Genomic DNA, 17,012 nt, shown 5'->3' with positions numbered 1-17,012 from the left:
GAGGTACATCCTAGCGGTACCTCATTTTCTATCATAAGTATCGAACCGCTTCTCTTGGGTCACTGAAATTTCAGTGTAGTAATCGGATACCTTGCCCCTATAATATACATAACTTTTGTTACCAGCGTGTTATTAGTTTTTGAGAAAAATGCAAAAATAGTCACAAATTTATTGAGGGGTGTAGTACCCCCTTAAGTTCATTAAAATTATGCAGGTATATTATGCACATTATTAACTTTCATCTATACATGAAAGTTGAGAAAGTATATACATGTCTACATGCTTGTTCAAACTTCAATATCATCACATAAATATGTCAAAATGTTCAAAGGGATGAAATAAATAATGCTAGATCTATAGCATTGTGATGACTTCATGTCATCGAAAAAGTCTGCTTATGATACCATTACCATGATTACGTCTTAACATTAAATGTTATTTTTTGTCATAACTTTTTATTTCCTTTTTTGCACAGAATATGAAACGAATTTTATGTGTATTTTATTTGCACGTTGTGTTTGATTTCAAAACACACTCTTCCTTTTTCCTTCTTCAAAACAATTTCTCAAACATACGCATGTCACCTCGGGATCATCGACTCAAAGTAACCGATTTTCTTTTGTACCCAAAAGTACTTTTAAAAATATGAAAAAAATAACATAAAAATATGAAAATAAAACGTAACAACTCATGCAATGCAGGGCTTTAAAACTTCCAGTCTGATGATCACAATCCTGGTTTCAGTCTCACAAAAGGATTTTTTGAATAGGACGACATGTAACTAAAGTATACAATATAACAAGAATACACAGAGCAAACTTTGAATTACATTAAGAAAAAGAAGATACGTCAACACAGAAGAAATATACACACATTGGTATTACCTTAACCTCAATATATATCTATAAAAAAAATCACGTGAAAATATCAATGATAGCATAAAATACTCGTCAATGATTGGCTTGCTTAGTACCTCACGTGATTCGAAGCACAAACTGGTATATGATAGAAGTCCGGTGATTGAATGGCGGCGAACTATGACCTCCCGAAATCACTTGACTGGATGGTGTCAACCGCTGGTGGCACTGCAGGCGTTTAGCGGTGGTTTCTTTATGGGACTCTATTCACTGGTATAATATTTGTCAGGCCCTTGTATATTGCTTGTACACAGGCATGAATGCTACTTTAATTCGTTGCAACAAATACGGCAGTCACTTACGGCATTGCTAGCCCATACGAGCACACACACACGAGCGGCTAAAAAAATTATCGCCATATAAACAACTCATAAGTCCGAAATTTAACCATTTTTGGATCAACCTTGGATTTATACCAGTGGTATCACATGAGAGAAATTATAGTGTGATCTACTTTTTTATGTTTCAATCCAGTTTTACCAGCAATACAAGCACCGCTTCAATTTGGCCAGCCCATCAGCATCACTTCAACGAAAGAGTCACCCCGTACCGTCACCCAGCCGTCACCGCCACCGCCACAGCAGCAGTCATGGCTTACACACTACCTCCCCAGGTTCATGCCGGGCCAAAAGGGGGCCCTCCATACTCTGTTAACGGAATAAGCTTAGCATCTCCTAATGTAGACTCTATTCATCCGGCGATGAACTACTCCAGTAAGTATGCATGTATGTATCCACCCATTTCTTACATTTTCTCTTTTTTTGTACATTTTTTTATAAAAAGTTTAAGGTAGTTTAGAAAAGTTCTAAAGTTAACCGTAGTTTCATGTTTAGATGGTGGTGCTTGAACTTGACAGTTCGTCTCGTTATGCAACATAACGTTTGGCAGAGTTTGCAATAGTTTCGCGTTTAATTTAATTGCATATGTATTTGAAAAATGCTGAGAAATTAATTTTGTTTAAACATTTTGTAAGCTTCTATCATAAGGCTCAAGTTAGCGCAAACTTCACGAAGTTGTATATACAACTCAAGTTTCACCCAATTTCAATGGCGCATTATCAAACTTTTCGCCTCTTTCACTTGCAAGTATATAACCATGATAACCATTAAACTGTCTATGATCATGCCGCGACAGTAAACCGTTTAAAAGTTTTTTAATATGCCTACCATAACACGAGCAAAAATGTATATCCGATCATTTTAAACAACTCTTTTGAAGTTGTAAACCGTCGTATTTGTTGTTGAGCTCATGCTATAAAGTTACAAAGTGTTTGAAATTGAAGCTAAAACATAAATTATTATACATGCCTATGCATTAAAATTGACTACACCAATCGTGCTCTCAACATCTTTACTTTGTCTAGTCTGTCGGTAACTTCAGACTGGGAAGATATAGGCCTATATGCCCAAATTCAAAATTTTATTTCATCCAATTAGAAAACGAGCATGCGTCTTGATTGCGCTCTCGGTGGATCTGTCTGTGGTTGTCAACTTCAAGTACCTCTCAACTAACATCTGATCAAAATATAGATAACATTAATCCTCACCCCTTAATCCTATTTCCTCTAATCATTCCTATAAGTGGGGATTATGCTACTGATCTTGTCAACATGACGATTAGCTGTGATCTCCCTTCATTAACCGGCGTCCACTGTTTAAACATCCTCATCGTCACCATACATTTTACAAGCCAATGGAAATAGCATCGTGTTTGCATGTTAATGGTGTTGACTGACTTCAAAATACCCATGTTGTACCCGATGTCTGACACCCCATATAGTTCTATTTACCATATATTCTCCACTATATAGGGTACACCATTCACCATATCCTTTAGATTTATATTTTATAGTACTAAATTGTAAAATTTCATAAAATTATTTTCATCATTATCGTTAAGTTAATTGAACAGAGAACACAATGAGCAGTAGACATTCATGTTCTAATCTAATGTGAAAACGTACATTCTAAAACTGTGATACAAACAATGCCAACTGGTGGTATCATTTCTTAATGATTTTAACCAAAATATTACCAAAGGTGCACGACGTTTGATCATACATATTGGTCATGTAATTCGAAAAAAAAATGACACACCGTTACAGAGCATGACATACTATTTGTATACATGGAAATAGTAGATAGCATTCGCAGGTGCAGTACTATAAATGAAATTATACATATGATACAAAAATATATGCATGTATTATTCTGCTTGCCTAATTTGCAACGGGCTTTGTGGTATAGAGCTAGGGTCTGGTATTGCAGTGACTGGAATTTGTACTGGTATAATCTTTGTGACAGGAATTTCTGGAATAATTTCAAAAGTGTATTTAATAACTGGTTTTGACAGGTGCACGGCTATGAGTTAAGAAAGTATATGGTGTTTAATTATAATTATCGTTGAAAGGACTGTATCTTACTGGTATATGTGTTCATTGAAGAGCGTCATGGCATATCACACAATCATAATTGAATGTTGGAGTCCATGAGACTTATTTCGCCTGGTATTTCTTGCCTTTCAACTTGGAACTTTGTTCAAAAAGTTTTTCAAAAAATTATATCATTCGTTAAACTCGGTCGCATGTTGAAATTACTAAATAATATTGCGGACTTGAAGTTCACACTTGGTCTTGATAACGCTCTCCGGCGATTTTCCCGGTGATTTGTCCTGGTAATTTTGTCTGGATGTCGGGCCTACCACCTGTATTATTATAAATCATTGTAAAATCACATGCCTGTATATCATGGTATATGTAGGCCCACTTGTTATTTCATTTGCTCAATTTATACCGGTTTACTTCTTAAGGTATATATACACAGGCATGCAGTCAACGCAAAAGTCGCAAAATACATTCCAATTTATTCATGGATGTATGAACACTTTATCAAAACTGAAGAAACCCAAACAATCCTAAGTTTTAACACAATCACCTGACAATCTAACACCTATATCTGCTTTTTTTTGCGGGGGTTTCACCACATTATGTACCATGATTGTACTTTTAACGAACTTTCTGTCACAATTCTGGCACATATATATATTTGTAATTATAATGATAACTAAATTGAAGTTTGTGACTGAGTTTAACTTTATAGTGAATTGCAGATCCAAAAAGATATTTCCACAATCTATCACCTATACTTCTATATATTTGGCTAATTTTATCATTTTTGTCTTCAAGATTTGGAATCATTTTTCCATGTTATCTTGTTTTGGACGTGGCAAAAAAATGTTAACCAAATGAATATGTTCTAAGCTTTGTTCTCGCTTAATTTAATGTTGAGGTAGGGGACCTCTCATTTCTACCTAAGTGAATACGAGCACAAAGACACCACAGCCTAATCAATAATCAGAGACGATAATGTATCGATTAGATCCGGGCCCGGAGGAACCAGTTATTGTCCTCGGTAAACTTGTTTAGTCAGTGCTCCATAAGAAAAACGAAATAAAACAAAATATATGTATCATCACAGAATGTGCAAGAGTGGGGGCACTTTACAAAAGCAGTGTAATGATACGCAATGTGGTATTGATTCTGACTGGCAGCAACAAAAAATCTGGTTACGAAGTTCCGATTCATGACGCCCGAATCGAAAAAATCGAGCGGGAACTTCTCTCGATCGAAATGACATCTTTTGTCGATTTCTTTCTTTGCTATTGTGAATTCTATGCGGTTATTTCCTACAAGTGGTAGTTGGTCAATATTTCTTGCTTTGGTCTTTGCATTACAAATGTCGGTTTTTGAGGAATTCGTCTAAAAATCGTTTGATAAAATCGTCCTAAGGGTGGTCCAAGTTCATGCGCATTTACGTATAACATGGTTCAAGTCAAATATCATGATCTTGTAAAAGTCCAACTGAAGGCTGATTATTATCAGAGTAAGGCTGTATTTATTTGTGAATCGAGTGGCCGGATTATTTTATAATACAATCCTGTGATTGCGTTTTTAAATCCAATATATCCGATATGGCATAATCCAGGGGTTTTCCCAATATTTACAATCATCACAATAGTATAGAGTGGGAATCCCCTGACATTGCCAATGATTGCTGAGGACATTGTGTTGTAAACTTGTAAATCCGTAATCATATTAAGACAGTTTTATCCGTCAATTTAGCCAAACAACGTTTAGGACATGTATTATAAAGCTGCATGCTTGGGATTTTATGAGATAGGATTTGAATTGTTGTTCGTTAATTCCACTTTCAAATGAAAAGTAAATCGGGATCTATAGGTATCAAATACAGCGCGATGGTACCTTGACGAGTTAACAGTGGTATAATCCTTAAGTTTTAACTTGGTGGATTTTAGAACATTGCGCACATCTTTTATATCTAAAGTACAACAAAGATTTCATCTTTATAATAATTCCACTTTAAAACACGTAAATAGTTGTGCTTGTATAACGTATTCCAACAAGTTTATCATCAGCATTACGAGTAATACATTGTATAGTCTGATATATACTTAGTTTTTCAATCGGAAGATCTTATGATATGGTGCAGATTGTTTAATGTTAAATGGTCCTTGGATGTTCCGTTATTTAGCTGGTATTAGTCTTTAGATCAACATGATCAACAAAGATTGGAGCATTATTAATTCCACTTCCGAAACATACAAACTGTTTTGTTAAAGGTTTATAGGATTTAATTGTTTAAGTATAGTTTAAAATGACGATTTGTATACAACACAAAAGTTTGGTGCAACAGAACGGTAGCTGTAGTTGACTATACAATTTTTTTAAACCGCGGTAGAAATACGTAGAGATAATTAAATTCATTGAATCGTTTATGTCGAATAAAATCCCAAATTTCACATAGAAATTATGTCAAAGCTATATTTTAATTTACCTGGGATCAGAAATGCACCATCTAGTTTCAAATGCAATGAATAATGAAATTATAAAATCAACGATCTTCTTCAGTGTTTATAGGCCTCATTAAAAAGTCAATAATTTAAATTTTGCATGATTTTCTTTGGAATAATCCCCGATTTCTTTATCCCATCTTAAAATCTACATCATTGATTTAAACAAAAATTTTGGCCTATAAAAATCTACTTTGCTAGTTCAATTGTGAAGTTATTAAATACATGGCCCCTAATCTTAATCACAGATGATATTGCCATCCTTTTCATCCGTGAATAGGCGTAGGTGACCTCAAGCTCCGATCAGTGAATCGCTCACTCCTGATTGGACGATTATGGCCCAATAATAGGCCGATTTAGAGGCTTAGCCCAAGCTTGACGAGTGAAGCTATTTACACCCATGATGCATGACAAGAGGATTCCGTCATGCTTCTTTAGTCACGTTGATGATAAGCGTCTTTGCTATCTAGTCTCATAACAATACATTTCAATTAGCGCCTTGGTTTTCGCTGAAGTTGTTAGCGTGATGGTGCGGTAGTTCTCAAAAGGAATCTGTGGACATAATGGCACTGCGGGAGGGGTAGCAAAACAATAGGCGTTGACCAAGTTGTAAAACCTCATTATCACTTCAAACTTGTGAATGGGGTATGACGATACTCTTGACTGTCATAGCACTTGAGTTTGCTTTCTATAGGCTTTTGTAAACTGGATTTCTTTGGCATATTTGAACTAGTCAGTCTACCGTGTTGATGTGTCAGCTTAGTTCTCCTGTAGTTGTTGTGTCGTAAGCACTGCGAGTTGTTGTGTTATTTGGATCAAAATGGCGGCCATTGTGGAAACAGTGTCGAACCCTATGGATAATCACCCTACTACTAATGGAAACATGGAACACGGACATGGAGATGAATCTGCTCCTCATCCTGTTAATCTTGTAAAATCAGACCCACCTCATCCGATAACTGTGACCAAACTTGAACCGGAGAGTCCCCTGCAATCACCCACGGATCCCTGCACGGACTTACAGCATCAACTACCGCCTACGCCGACTTCATCCGTACCGGGTAGCCCAATGATGACAGTGCCACCACAGTCTTTGCCTCCCCCGGTCCAGTGACATCATCGCAGCACCAGGATGTTTTGGCAGCGATGGGTGGAGGTGGTGCGGGTGCATTCCTCATCCATTTTACCATCACATACAAGGATTCCAGTACCCGCATGCTTTGCCGCCGATGGAAGCCCATCACGGTCCTCGCGGTCCTATGCAGGTCCCGGGGATGCAGGTCCCATCTCGGATGCCACATTATCATGCGCCCCATCCCGGACCCCATCCACATTCACATCAGCTTGGAGGTAAGGTTCTGATTGTGTTTCTTGAGGAGGTTCATTTTGTTCATCGTTTTACATGATTATTGTGAGGTTTTTGATGGTTATTGCTTTTAGTGGCTTGTTTTGTGATGTTTTAGGTTTGTTGGAGTTATAGCATATTATTAAATGATTGAACTTTACTTTATCAACCACTGTTCAATTTGCATATTATTTTTGTTTCTTAAATAATGTATACATATTCATACATCATCATGTGATCAATTAAACTGAATTCATATGTTCCGACTTTCTAACATTAACAAGTTTAAATAAGAAAATGTCGTTCTTCTTTCCACGCATGTATATTTTTCAAACAATATGTCTACTGCTCATAAAATGTTCTCTGTTATATGTCTGGTTATATGTAATGTATATTGCAAGTAGTAATTATTATTATATAGAATAAATGATTAACTTATGAAAGTTCAATCTATAGTTTTATGATACTATAGTAGCCTGGCTTCGAATTTACACACGAATTTTGTTACGAATGCGAAGCTATCGGTGAGCAAATTCGAAGCTAGACTTCTCGGGTAAGTTGTATGTTAGCATTCAGTTTCCCGGGCCAGTTTCTCAAAACTGTAAATATGTACATCGTTTTTACATTCAAACCCGATACAATGTAAAGTTTAAGACTGATGTACACGTGTATCTCATCTTCTCTGGCACATTTTGGCAAGTAAGGTCTACAAATCATACGCACACTTCAGGGCCTGTATAAATATTTTAAAAGCTTCCCAATAAGTGCTCCCTCACATAATTATAAGCCCCCTCCGACCCCCCTGCCCAAATTCATTCATGCAGCGCCCTCACCCAGTACACAAAGTTGAGTCACATGTATATATCCGCACAAGGTATCGACCAAGTTCTTTCTCTTTTGCCTCCCCCTGTCCATTTTTGACATGGATAGGCTTAGGTCCTCGTGATCTGACCTATGCTGGTCTTTCATATAATCCATACGCAGATCCGCCAAGGAAGCAGAGACGGGAGAGAACCACATTCACAAGGGCGCAACTCGATGTCTTGGAGGCGCTGTTTGGCAAGACCAGATATCCAGATATCTTCATGAGAGAAGAGGTAGCACTGAAAATCAACCTGCCTGAGTCAAGAGTACAGGTGAGTTTGGCTGAAGATTTTTGTCTGACCAAAGATACTCAATAATGTTTTGAGTATCTTTGGTCTATGTCTGTATGTCTGCTTGTACCGTTTAATGTGGTAACTTTGGCATGCATGCAGTGCTAACTTTGGCAGGTCACTTTTAGAACTATAAATCTACCTATCAGAAATTGATTTTCTTTGAAAAGAAAGAATTTTGCCCGAGTTTAACTTGTACTTGTTTCTAGAAAATGACACGCCAAAATTGACCAATGAATGCCAAATGATATTGGTCAAATTGCAGTTCCAAGGAAAGTAACATAAACTGATGTTGACCATATCAGGACTCAAGATGTTTCGACACGGAGCGACCGTTTAAAGAAAGAAGTTAAACATTTAACCAGAGTCAAAACTTCAAAAGCACATTCAAGATATGAATGACTAGTAATATTTCAATATATTCAAAGGTCCATGTTCTTTCAAATCATTTGAAATAGGTCCTACTCTTACCTGTTGCAACTCCAGTGACATCTCATGCATATTTTCCTGAGTAAAGGACCACCAGGCTTAAATGTTCACTAGAGAAGCATGAACAACCCTGTTGTATTGATATTTCTAAGAAAGCACTAAATGACTAATATTTCAATATAATTATTCAAAGGTCCGTGGAAATTAATGAGGTGTCACTGGAGCTGGAATAGATCAAATAATCGCGATTCTTATTCGCTCTATAAACTCTTGATCTCGACTCTATCCTCCTGATATTGACAAAAAACTTTTAATCCCGAATCATGTTCGATCATATATACTCGTGATCTTAAAAACTTAAAAAAATAACATAATATTCCAGTCAGCAATAGGCATCGATTCATTCCAATTTCATGTCAGACATTTACCATTATACTTAGTTTCTCATTCAACAAATCGAACGAATAAAAAAGGCATGAAATCAAAGTTTTAAACTCGTGACAAATTTAATTGCACCGCAGTTTTAACACTTAAGAAATTTTGAACGCAACCGCGACATGAAGTTTGATCATCACTCCTTGTATTTGGGGTGTTAAAAAGGGCATATAATGTACCCAAAAGTAATAATAGGCCTTCATTTTTGGTTTGTAAGAGGAATAACCCCTCGGGAGTGTACTTCGGAACAAAAATGGCCCTGTTACGGTTTCTATAAAAGGGGGTGTAAGCCGAGGTGCGGACTCTGCTCCAGGCGGCCGTACGCGATTCAATACACTCCACATACTGCTAATTAGCCCCGCTTTTAACTTTTGCCGATTTGGGGCAGATTTTTTCCTCTTTCTTACAATTTCGCATTTCGTTTGGCCTTCTCTTTTTCTTTGCATTGGCCTTTAGGGGGAGATTCAAGAAATTGGAATAGTTATAAATGGGGATGCATGAATGCGTGTAAGGCATGTATGGCGATATTAATGTTCAAGTTTCTCAGCATTAATTAGACGTTATTATTGTATAATACACGCTAAAATTGGTTTGTTCTTGCTATTGCCATTCATTTATTGTGTTATACTCATGTGCTAAATAATTGGGCCATTAATTATGACTTTTGGTCATATTCTTTTGTGCCTTTTTGTTACTGAATATTGTTCCATCAGTACACCCGGGTAAATTGTATTTTGATTTGGAGGATGTTTTTAAAAGGGAGTGCATGGGATAGAACTTGGGTAGTGACCGCAAAATTAGGGACAAACCTCGGCGAAGTGAAGTTAGGCAAACGCCGAGAGCGTTCAGGTGCACAGTACCATAGAAAAGTTTTCAAAAGAAACCCGGTAATAAAGTGATCATAAACAAGGCTTACAGTTATAGACCCAACTTTTTCTGGTTGATACCGTGGGCTGAAACACCGCACTGCAATGGTAATTCGTGTTGTTTTAGTGTTTTGGGGCTTTTTGAAAGTTTCTAGTGACTTCAATGAGTTGGACGTTTTGTCCTGCTTGTGGCGAAAAAAAGTTTTTACGAGTGATGTCATTCGTTTGAGACTTCTCGCGTGTGACGCGAACTGACACCTTGGTTGGTTGTCGATCTTTTAAATTGAAAAATGCATGCACATCGCTTGGAAGATTAAAATAGAATCGATAGCAAAAATTTCATTACACTAGTAAATGTGTTGGACATTGAAGTGCATTTCTTAATTTCTCGAGATTCATTTAAACAAAGATCTTTGATTTAAAATAAGCTAAACAGACTATAGCATATTTTGCCGTTTCAATCTAATTTATTTTGTTATAAATATTAAGTAGCATTTGCTTTACATATTAATATGAAAACAAATGCCTTTTTAAAAACAGAATATGTATAATTGCGACTCGGTGCTTTAATTACATGTTCAAGTACCTGTGCATTTAGAAAGAGATAAACGAAAAATATGAGCAAGTCGAGTTCCGGCAGCCATACAATGTATAGTCACGATAGCCATCGCAGTATTGTCGTGCTTCTTTATAACTGCAATGTCCAAAGCACTAATTGGTTTCCTAATTAATGAGTGTTGTTTTAGTAATTATCGAATTCAATTCGGCTGCTTCAGGCTGTATTACTGCAAATAGAATGTTCGGTCTACATAATTATAACACTTGCCGTTTTCAGCGCTCCTTCAACTTCAAGTGTCATAATGTTATTGGACATTTACCTACACACCTGGCTAATTAACCTTACATATTCATACCTTTATATGTTAATTTGGTAACTAAATAAATATTCATGTAATGGAATGATTTTGATCATCAAGTTGTTCTCTTCAAGTGTCATCGTTGCTGCGTGACCCAACGATAACATTAATGCATATACTACCGTAAATTCCGGGATATAAGCTGCATCTCAAGAAGTAGCCAATAATGTAGGCCGTAAATGTATCAATGTATACCCTATATCAGTTACTATTTATTTCAATACATTTGAATTGATGCTTTCTTAATTATTTGGGTATAAATGCAGGGACCAATATTTATGAGATTTTGTCACCTATATACAAGAAATTCAGATTTCAAGGAGTACTTTGACCTTTACTCTGATATACACACATATGCCTACAATACAAACGTCTCATGATCCATGTGAACCTTATCCAAACGCGATATACACCCAACCTTTTTTGTCACAAATATTTTCTCTTCAAATCATTAAACTTACAATTACATAACAACGTTGAGATACCACCATGATTTCGATCTTGGTTCAACATTTGAACAATGCCAACATTGAGCAACTCTATTTTTTCAACAAGTTGGTTTGCTCTGGGTTCATATTTACACAAACACACACTGCCAATGTCATCACGGCATTATTCAATTTTTGACTCCCCTCTATTTCCTCTTTTCCACGTTGAATTTGCTATTGCACAACGATTGTTAGCTTTGCAGTGTTTGCACGCCTCCCTCGGTTTGGCTTTTATAAGAACACCAAAAAACGGACCTCAATGACAGAACATTTTGTACGCTGGTTTCTGAAATTTTACTAAGGTATTGGAAATTTCGCCCGTTTACTGACAGAGACGAGATCGCTTCATCACGCGATTTATCTTGGGTAATACACAACACGAATCTCTGATATAAGTTCAGTTCAAAAAAAGAAAAACAGCAAATATCATTTTGAAGGGTCATGCCATATTATTTGACATATATTATATTAACTAATTCGTACTTGTTTGAAAGCATAACGTTACTTCCAATGCATGGTTCAAAAAAATTCCCTTTAAAAGGGAAGGCCAGCCTCAATGCAGAAGAGGTCTTGTAAATAGTTTGGGTCACCGTGAAAGGCATTTTTAGGATCACGCTTACATCCATGTTACATGACAGTTCACCAAACCATCAATGGTGAGAACATGCACACTGAAACAGCAAAAAACATTAACTCCTATAACTCCTGTCAACTCTTCTAGAATCGTCACCAATCTTGTAGTCTTTTTAAAATTTAGACATAAACCATGATAACTCTATTGTGATAAAAATTGGGATTCAAATTCTGAAATGACAAGAGCTTAGGCACAGAAAAGATAGGTTCACTTGAAATTTGTGTGGTAGGAAAAGAATAATGTTGATAGGATAGGCTTTGAGTATGTGTGTTGGAGACTTGTTGATTTGAGTTGGGGAGTGGGGAGTAGGGTGAATAGGGTTGTGGGTTGTATACCGTATGTATTTGGATGTTATTTGTATACAAATGTTTAACATTCTCTCTTCATTTTTATGTGTCATTTCAGGTGTGGTTCAAGAACAGGAGAGCAAAATGTAGACAGCAAGCACAGCAACAACAAAATGGCGGCACTCCCTCCAAACCCAAGCCTGTCAAACCTAGGAAATCCCCTCCAAGGGACTCACCCACAACACCAACTAGTGAACCAAACTACAACAGCAAATCACCCCCTACGCCAACAACTATGCCCAACAACAACACAATCTGGAGTCCTGCTGCAATAGCGCCACCTACCATGAGCGAGTCGCTGAATAACATGACTAACAGTAGCTGTATGCAACACACGTCAGCGTACCCAATGCACAATGCACAGACAGCAGGCTACCCACAAAGCTACCAATCATCGTATTTTTCCAACCTGGATTACCTCCCTCCTGTACCGCAATTCTCGCAGATGACACCACCCCCTATGAATGGCAATCATCACATGGGATCAGCGCCCTCACAAATTCCATCCCATCCGTCGCACCACGCCAGCATGGCATCCATGGGCTCAGCAGCCATGCCCCATATGACACCCACCTCTTTACCTAACTCATCAGACTGTGTAGAAAGTAAAGACACCTCATCATGGAAATTCCAAGTATTGTAACCCCTCTGCAACTGTTGAAGAGTCTGTTAAAGTACTTTTTATATGTCACAAACTGTTTTGTTGGAATTGATAAATTTCCTCCATAAGTGGCACTCAACGAAGACTTTTTTATGAACTCTGAACTTTGAACCTACATAATTAGATGTTTGATGGATTCCAAGGAAAGAAAAGTGTTATTTATTCATGCTGTCAACAAATGGTCAACTGGTAAAGATTTTGAAACCTGAAATTATTAGGATGTAACCGATGTATTAAAAGACCAAATCACAAAACCACTCATCATTCAATCCCTGCCAATAGAGGGCAGTATTCAACATCTCATGCCACACACTTATTACTTCTGATACAGGGCCAGATTCCCTCTCCATGTATTACTCTAAGCAGGGTCCTCAAATACAGCGTCGGTGTACCTTAGGATACTTGTGTAGTACCCCTGTGTATTTGTGGTCTACATCAGTAAACTATTTGATGGTGTATGTGTAGGTACCAGTGAGTAACTATATAGGAACCATTGTCCAAGTGATAATTAAGAGGTGTACCAATGTGGTAGCCCATTCTTAGAGTATACACATGAAAGAGGGATTCTGGCTGTGCTTTTATATGTAGTCTTCATACCAGTCTGTTACAAACTAGTGAATGTTGTGTCTTTAATGAATAATAGGACACTCTATTTAATTTTGTTCTACCAAAGATTTACTTTGTTGTATTTATGCTTTAAATCTAAAATGGTGACTTTGGCAAAAAAATAATGCCATAGATATGTCAACCAGTGGTGAACTAAGTTATTGGGGAGATCTTACAATATATGGTGCAACTTCATCTTGGTCTGAATTTATACAGGAGTCGCCAATAGTGAGTGATTAAAATCTGACCAATGACATGCATGGTTTGTTGTTGCTTTAGGCAACAAGAATCCACATAATTGGTCAAACGGCAATCGCTTGTTGATAGCGACTAAAGTATAAACTTGTTCAGCCTTATTATGCTATGTTGGGCTTTGCTAACTGAAAATAGACAGTTGATGAAGTTAGTTTACTATGACATTGTAAATTTCCCCACTTTATGGTTTCTATTCTGCAATGTATCACCCTTAACATGTGTGCATTGTGCACTCTGTTAAAAGAAGGGCATCTCATTTTGTTCAAGCAATTGTATCATTTTGGCACAGATCGCATAACTAAGGAGTAATAGGTTCATTTAACACCCGTTTAGTTGCGAATATAAGTTCTCCATGCGACCCCTTAATTCTTTATCTTGTGGCAAGTGCTAAACATTGTCACCCAAAGATATGCTCATATTTATGCCTATTTTGGCTAATTCTGTTGCCCTTTTCTTTGTCCATTTGAATAATTTCAATTCTAATCAAAACCACATTTTAGTAGTCCTTCCAGAAGGTCCAACGACTGGGGGTTTAGTGCTACAAGCTTGGTGCGATAGCACTCAACCGTCATTGGAACTTCACGATGGATGGACTACTTTTTAGTAGCTTACAAATTATTTTAGTTAATAACTTTTTCTTTTTTCTTTTCTTTTTAAAAAAAATACCTCAAAAGTCCAAAATAACAACTTTGTGCATTCATGTTTACTCACAAATCCGTTATGTTCTAGTTCTGTGTGTATTTAATTTGAAACAATTTGTGTAAATAAAAGAATTATAAGCACTATTGACATTCATTTATTGTCAGAAGGGTTCAAGCACAATGCCAACTCTATTATTATGTAACTCTCTAGTATTTTTTCTGCCTAAAATGGAAGTGTGAAATATTAACTGGCAAAATTGCTCATTATTATTTTTATTCTTTTTTTAGTTTATTTATTGTTAACAATCTTGTACTTTCATGATACGGTAACAGGGTAATTGGTAAAAAATTCTGATTCAGGCATTTAATTTTTTTGTCATGTCAGTTTGTTTTTTCAAATTTGGACAAATATCATGAAATTTGAACATTTTAACATTTTACATACTATAGCCGAATTATCATTTTGGTTTTGAATATGAGCCTCAATGAGTATTCAAATGATTTTTTTCCGATCCAAAATGTACTCAATTAAGATTCACAATCATTATTCTCATTTTTGGTTAAAATTTCATATTTTTACAACAAATATTTTTTTCTTTAGCCAAAAAGAGCAAGTAGTCCACGTATTCGACACGAGAGAGACCGAAATAAACATGATAAAGAGACTAGCTTGCGTATGACGTTCAGTCAACCAAACCAAAAATGCTGTACTGTGCAGGTCAGCAGCCAATCACGCCGCGCCTTTGCCCTGACGTCAGACGCAAACTAGTCTTTTATATTCGGTCTTGGTCATTTGTATCTTTTTAAAACAACAAGTGCACTGAATAAGTAAAACCACAATTTTATTAATGGTACTAGAATTTCATTGTTTTACTTGAAGATTTATTTTTTCTCATTTAGTATTATACTACAAAAATCAAAAGGTCAACATTTATGTTGTTTATGAATTCCCTCAGTGTACGCGGCAATGTTGTTTTGAGTGAAAATACTAGGGTTGACCGATATTTCGACGTATCGGGTACCCGGGTTTTTCGATCATTTACATCAGTATTTTGATCTCAAGGAGCCTCAGTAGTACGCATGGCTTCATGTAGGTCAGGTCTGTAATATGAATGCCAAATCCGGCATGCACGTAATACCAATTCCAAGAATATTATTATGTATGATTGTACTTCACCATCGCTTGGCAGTATAGGGTCCTACCAATGCGAGCATACGGTGGCTTTTTAACCTTTATAATGTTTATTGTTGATCTAATATTTGTTGATGAAATGTCATCCCATAAGTTTGTAAATATTGTATTTTTTGCCTTGTTTATTTATAAACAAAAAATAAACTATGAAACCCATAAAGAACACATTGAAGGAGTCCTGTGTTTAATTTTTGTTATGTTAATAGTAGGCCCTGTGGTTTATATCCATCGTCGGGAAGAGCGACACCTCAATAACTTGCTATCGGGATGAGAAAATCAGTTTACGGACTGATTAAGTAGCGACAAGCGGCAAGTTGTACCATTATTTATAAAAGGCAGGTATCCCAAATATAACTCAGCTGATACTTTTGTTTCAAGCTGATATTTAAAAAAAAGAAGCATACAATATTATATTTTATAAGCGAGGCCTATATTAAGCAGAAGCTGTGCTTGTTTACCCCATGGTTACCAAGCTTTGGCTCCTGGTGTGTCCAATATTTTACACTACAAACTATAGCACCATCATTGGGGCCAGGAACTCATGAGTCTTAATATTACTAGGCCTAGTATAATAATTGTTGTGAAAACGTTCGTCTTAAGGGATCTGGAATGAGCGTTTCGACAGTATTTTTTGTGGGACATGAGAGCACATCAGACATATCGAATTGCATTCTGAATACGAAGAATATCTTTCTGATATCAAATAATTTTCATTTTTTTGAAATTCACGATATAATACAAATTTTATGACAAATTATTAAAATTTGACATTTTTCAAATTTTTGATCTATAACAGTCCTCGAAGTAAATTTTATAAATCTATTGATATATTCTTAAAGTGTATGTAGCTGGGAGGAAAAGCCGACTATCAATTGAAAATTTTGACCTTTCATATTGAAGATATGGATTTTTTTCCCAAAAGACCTATTTGTATGTGTGTTTTTTTGGGGAAAATCCACATCTTCACAATTTTCAATTGATCGTCGGCTTTTCATCCCACCTACATTCACTTTAAGTATAAATCATCAGATTTATAAAGTTTACTTCGAGTACTGTTAAATATCAAAAATATCAATTTTTAATCATTTACCATAAAATGTGTATTACATTGCGAATTTCAAAAAAGCAAAATGCCCCAAAATAATTTAAAAACCATGATTTTCGCCCAAATTTCAAATACAATTAAAGCAATATTATAACATTTTCAAACAAAATAGATTAGCATTTCTTTGTCATAAAATGTTAGCTTTTACTGT

The 17,012-nt window shown here is 36.2% G+C and overlaps 1 protein-coding gene across 5 annotated transcripts; it reads left to right on the top strand.

The window, feature by feature from the left end:
• Positions 1 to 1,171: 1,171 nt before the first annotated feature.
• Positions 1,172 to 15,919, top strand: LOC140158270 (homeobox protein OTX2-like). Of its 5 annotated transcripts, none has more exons than XM_072181469.1 (3): positions 1,172 to 1,630; positions 8,062 to 8,267; positions 12,460 to 15,919. In XM_072181469.1, the coding sequence occupies exons 1-3, from the start codon at positions 1,378 to 1,380 to the stop codon at positions 13,042 to 13,044; spliced, it is 1,044 nt and encodes a 347-aa protein (XP_072037570.1). In that variant the 5' UTR covers positions 1,172 to 1,377; the 3' UTR covers positions 13,045 to 15,919. The 5 variants fall into 5 exon arrangements, with proteins under 5 accessions (XP_072037570.1, XP_072037702.1, XP_072037639.1 ...); XM_072181601.1 differs by having other exon boundaries at positions 1,174 to 1,630; positions 8,116 to 8,267; XM_072181538.1 differs by having other exon boundaries at positions 1,175 to 1,642; positions 8,116 to 8,267.
• The last annotated feature ends 1,093 nt before the right edge of the window (positions 15,920 to 17,012 follow it).

The sequence above is a fragment of the Amphiura filiformis genome, chromosome 1 (assembly GCF_039555335.1).
Source record: "Amphiura filiformis chromosome 1, Afil_fr2py, whole genome shotgun sequence".
NCBI lineage: Eukaryota > Metazoa > Echinodermata > Ophiuroidea > Amphilepidida > Amphiuridae > Amphiura > Amphiura filiformis.
Note: the sequence above shows the minus strand (reverse complement) of the source record. Positions and strands in the feature narration are given on the sequence as shown.